At 42.4% G+C, this 5384-nt stretch overlaps 2 protein-coding genes across 2 annotated transcripts; both read left to right on the top strand.

The window, feature by feature from the left end:
• Positions 434 to 2877, top strand: LOC109820723. Its single transcript, XM_020386920.1, has 2 exons — positions 434 to 1231; positions 1327 to 2877. The coding sequence occupies exons 1-2, from the start codon at positions 434 to 436 to the stop codon at positions 2875 to 2877; spliced, it is 2349 nt and encodes a 782-aa protein (XP_020242509.1).
• LOC109820724 lies at positions 2902 to 3285 on the top strand. Its single transcript, XM_020386921.1, has one exon. The coding sequence runs from the start codon at positions 2902 to 2904 to the stop codon at positions 3283 to 3285; it is 384 nt and encodes a 127-aa protein (XP_020242510.1).

Here is a 5384-nt window from a genome sequence, read left to right on the forward strand (position 1 = left end):
GAACACCTAAGTTGTGGTGATAACCCAATCCTAGTCCTTCATTATATTGAATTCCATCCGATTAGTTGTTTATTTTATTTCTTTTATTAAATCTCTTCTAATTTACTCATTGATTTAGCTAGTCGAATAACGTGAGATTTGGTAATTAACCCTAGTCCTTGTGGGATCGACCTTGATAGCTACAACGAGTCTGTGCGCTTGCGGATTTTGCCCTATGAAGTTTTTGGCGCCGTTGCCGGGGACTACGGTGTTAATATTGAGTGCTTACGTTATTAAGCTAGACTAGATTTTTTTTATTTCTCTTTGCTTCTCACTTTCTTTTATGCAAGGGAATCAAACAGAAGTAAACGACGAAAACAATCCTGAACTATCGGTGACTCTTGCAAACATAAGAAGGTCTATAAGGGAGCAAAGGAACACAGAACAAGCTACGATGGGAGATCAAAATCAGCTTCTTAAGGATTTCGCAGCCCCAAATGCTCAAGGCACACAGTCAAGCATTACAAGGCCCAATGTTGAAGCTAATAACTTTGAGCTGAAACCATCACTGCTCTCAATGGTTCAGCAGAATCAGTTTGGAGGAGGTGCTACTGAAGACCCGAACCTCCACCTATCGATTTTCTTGGAGTATTGCGACACTTTGAAACTTAATGGAGTGACCAATGATGCTATTCGACTCAGATTATTTCCGTTCTCTCTAAGGGACAAGGCTAGGGCTTGGTTGCACTCATTGCCAGCTGGGTCCATCACCACTTGGGATCAATTGTCTAGAGCGTTTCTTGCAAAGTATTTTCCTCCAAGTAAAACAGCACAGATGAGGAACCAGATCACAAGCTTTGTACAGAAGGAAGGAGAGTCACTTTATGAAGCTTGGGAACGCTACAAGGAATTATTGAGGATGTGCCCTCACCATGGACTGGAGAAGTGGTTAATTGTTCACACCTTCTACAATGGGCTCACTTACAACACACGGATGACTGTTGATGCTGCTGCAGGAGGAGCTTTGATGAACAAAACAATAGACGAGGCATACACTCTCATTGAAGACATGGCTCAGAATCACTATCAATGGGCAAACGAGCGTGCTCCTCAAACATCAAAAGGTGGCAAGTATGAAATAGATGCTTTAGATCATATATCTTCTAAAGTTGATGCTTTATTTAAAAAAGTTGAAAGTTTGAGTATTAATTTTGTGGCGTCTACTTCAATTTCATGTGAGATATGTGGTTATGTGGGTCATTCTGCACTTCAATGTCAATTAGGAAACCCCCCATCCATTGATACTTCTAGTAATAGCAAGTTAACTATGTTAATAACTTTAATCAGAAGGGAGACCCATTCTCCAACACTTATAATCCGGGGTGGAGGAATCATCCTAATTTGTCTTATAGAAACCCACCTGGAAATTCCATGCCCGCATCTAATTTTGGTCATCCTGGTTTTCGTGCTCCTCAATCCAATCTCCCTCCCCAAAGGTCTAATTTGGAAAATATGATGGAAAAATTTGTGACGACTCAGTCGAGATTGAATGAAGAGTTTAAGCAACAACTACAAACCACGAATGAGGTAGTAAAACAATTGGCCTTTAAGATGGATTCTCTAGCTACACATAACAAGATGTTAGAGACACAAATCACACAATTGGCACAAAATGTTAGCTCTTCCTCTAGGCCTTCAGGCATGCTACCTGGACAACCTGAGACGAATCCCAGAGGTCATGTGAATGCTATAACCCTTAGGAGTGGAAAACAATATGAGGGACCTAAGATGAAGGAAAATGATGGGGGAGATAGTCATCATGAAGAGAAAAGTAAAATTATGATAGATGTGGATAATGAGACCCAGATGCATGAAGAAGAAAAAGTTAAAAAATATGTGGCCCCCGCTCCTTACAAGCCTCCTCTACCCTTTCCCAAAAGGTTAGCTAAGGCTAAGTTAGAAAAGCAGTTCGGAAAATTTTTGGAGATTTTGAAAAAGTTGCACATCAATATCCCGTTCACTGAAGCTATTTCTCAAATGCCTTCTTATGCTAAGTTCTTGAAAGAGATCCTATCTAATAAAAGGAAGTTGGAAGAATACGAGACTGTGGCCCTTACTGAGGAGTGTAGTGCTATCATCCAAAACAAGTTGCCTCCTAAACTTAAGGATCCAGGTTCATTTTCTATTCCTTGTGTTATTGGTAATGACTCTATTAACCGTGCTTTGTATGATTTAGGTGCAAGCGTAAGTTTGATGCCAATGTCCATCTGTAAGAAGCTTGGCATAGGAGATTTGAAGCCAACCACGATATCACTCCAACTAGCGGATCGATTGGTAAAACATCCGGTAGGTATACTTGAAGATGTACCTATCCAGGTCGGTAAGTTCTTTATCCCGGTTGATTTCATTATTTTAGAAATGGAAGAAGATTCTAACATCCCAATTATATTAGGAAGACCCTTCCTTGCTACTGCAGGTGCTATAATCGATGTTAAAAATGGAAGTCTCTCCCTAAATATTGGAGGAGAGAAGGTAGAATTTGATTTGAACAATGCTATGAAACCCCCTCTAACTGATAAAGTTTGTTACAGGGTTGACGTGATTGACAAGTCTACACATGAGCAACTTGCAAACCATTACTCAACTGATTCACTTGAGAAGTGTTTGGTAAGTGACGATTCAATAGATGATGAAGACCCGGAGGTAGCCGTGTATGCTCAATCTTTAGAATCAACATCAACTGCTCCATTTCGAAATGCAAAGTTTGAAAGTCTAAAGTTAAAGTCAAAAGGTTCTACTTGTGAAGAGGATAAAGCACCCATAGGCATGACACCGTTCAAGTTGGTGTATGAAAAATCGTGTCATCTCCCAGTTGAGTTAGAGCACAAGGCGTATTAGGCTATCAAGTTGCTCAATTTCGATATGAAGACCGCAGGTGAGAAAAGAAAGCTTCAACTTCATGAGCTAGATGAGTTACGATTAGAATCCTATGAGAATGCTCGCATTTATAAAGAGAGGACTAAACGATGGCACGACAAGAATATTCTTCGAAGAGAGTTTAATCAAGGAGATATGGTGCTACTTTTCAACTCTCGTTTGAAGCTTTTTCCGGGCAAGCTCAAATCTCGGTGGTCCGGACCTTTTCAAGCTCGTGAGGTTTTTCCTAGTGGAGTTGTTAAAGTTTGGAGTGAAACAACGGGATCTTTCAAGGTGAATGGACAACGATTGAAGCACTACATTGTTGGGGAACAAAACGAGAAAGGGGTCACGTATACCCTTTCCGATCCCCCTTCGTCGGAAAATTGAGCGCAAAAGGGGGTCGAGCTCATGACCATAAACGAGCGCTTCTTGGGAGGCAACCCAAGTTTTCACACATTCTAGTTCTTTTATTTTAGCATTTTATTTTGTTATCAAATTTTTTTAATTTTTTTAGGCAATTGGATCGGCACAAATTTAACTTATAATATTTTTGATCATGCAGTTGTGAAGAAATGAAGACATCTAAAAAAAACTGCAGAAAAAGGAGTTAAAGATGGAGTGGCAGAGCCTACCACACCCAGGGGTGGTGTAGACCACACCCACGGTCCACAGGAAAACAAATTCCAGAGTCCACCACACTTGTAGGCCACACCCGTGGCTTGAAAAAAAAATGAAATGAAAATATTCCCCCTTCTCTTTCGTTCCAAACCCCACACCCCTTCATCTTCTCTGCCCTAGCCCACACCAACATCCCATCTCCCTAACCCAAACAGCCGCCCCTTTCATCCACCGCCGGCCTCTCTCCCCGTCATCACCACCGCGCATCATCACTGCCGATTGGCACAGGAAATGTTGAGGAAATAAAGGCTCATCCTTGGTTTGCACCATCAAACGCCGCCGCCCCTCTTCGATTCCCAACCCGACCGCCATCCTTCGCGATCAACACCGCGCATCACCTCCTCAGCACAGCACCATCGTCGCCATCTTCTTCACGATCGGAACAGCTACTTCCCCTCTTCAATCAACACCCGACCCTCACAGCGCAGCAACGTCGCCCCCTTGTTCGCGGGGAAAATCGTTTTCTTCATTGATGTCATTGTGTTCTCAAAATAACAACTTTTTGTGTTACAAAGATCCGGTTACAACGAAATCAAAAAAAAGAAAATAAAGAAAAATTACAACTTTCTCCTTGTGAACAAATCGCGAGCTCCTGTTTTGCGGTCACTCGCTTTTGTGGGTTCTTTAATCGCGAGCTCCTGTTTTGCGGTCGCTCTCTTTCGTGGGTTCTTTGCCAACGCCGGGGTTAATCCGTGGACCACCGCGCGATCTAGATCCGGTCGGATCTACACGATTTGACGGATATTATTCCACGAAGGGAATAATAGCCGGGAGGGATTAGTTCACTAAGGAAATAATCGCTCGGATCTCGGGATCTAAGACCAAGCTTAGATCCGGAGTGTGATCTCGTGTAGATCTCAGATCTGTTCTTCCCCTCTCTCGAAATCCTGCCTTTTATGACGTGGATGCTCGCCGAGGATCAGATCTGAAGTCTTCAAAGCTCTAAGCTCAGTCTTCAATCCGGCAGAGTTTCGGCTCTCAAAAGTCTAACATTTTAAAATGAACAACCCCCTCTCCTATTTATAGCCAAGCGTCACTGTGCCCGTGTGCACGTGTGGCCAACACATAGATGGCCGACCACCTCAAGGTGGCTCGGCTCATGCCGAGCCACCCTAAGGTGGCTCGGTTTCGGCCGAGCCCCTCCGGGGGTTGTTCGTTCCGTCATTTTTCCGTTGTCCGGTTCTGCGCTTCGTTGTTGATCTGGACTTGATTCGGTTGTGTTTCTGTTGTGTGGTTGATTGACCTAAAGTATTTCAGTCTCGTTCTTTTATAGAAGAGTCTGGAATACTTTGGATATGATTGCCTCCCACCTTCAGTCGGTGTAATGAGACCTTGGAATGATTTCCGTTCTTGATTCCTTCGATTCTCCAGGCTTTTCGGTGCTTTGTCGAAAGTCTGTAAGAGTTCCGGTGCTGCATTTATTGTCTGACCGTTTGTCGGAATTTTGAACTTTGAAGTCGATTCCTGATTTCTAATTTTTAGCTGACCATCGATTGTGGCGTCGAGTCTTTATGTACAACGCGTTGTCCGGCGTAGTGTGGTTGAGTTATCCTTAAGAATATTTATAAACAATATTCTCCAGGAACTTCTCAAACCAAAAATAGGGAATAGTTTATACTCATATACCTTATTGGAGTATTAAGAAGCAGTTTATACTCGTATACTTTTCGGAGTATTAAGAAGCAGTTTATACTCGTATACTTTTCGGAGTATTAAGAAGCAGTTTATACTCGTATACTTTTCGGAGTATTAAGAAGCAGTTTATACTCGTATACTTTTCGGAGTATTAAGAAGCAGTTTATACTCGT

This window comes from Asparagus officinalis, chromosome 8, assembly GCF_001876935.1.
Source record: "Asparagus officinalis chromosome 8, Aspof.V1, whole genome shotgun sequence".
Taxonomy (NCBI): domain Eukaryota; kingdom Viridiplantae; phylum Streptophyta; class Magnoliopsida; order Asparagales; family Asparagaceae; genus Asparagus; species Asparagus officinalis.

What these genes read in the sequence shown, in the direction of transcription:
- LOC109820723 (XM_020386920.1), top strand. Translation starts at nt 434, where the DNA reads ATGGGAGATCAAAATCAGCTTCTTAAGGATTTCGCAGCCCCAAATGCT. An exon ending in CATGTGAGATATGTGGTTAT is followed by an intron (nt 1,232 to 1,326) that starts GTGGGTCATTCT and finishes AACTTTAATCAG; the next exon opens with AAGGGAGACCCATTCTCCAA.
- LOC109820724 (XM_020386921.1), top strand. Translation starts at nt 2,902, where the DNA reads ATGAAGACCGCAGGTGAGAAAAGAAAGCTTCAACTTCATGAGCTAGAT.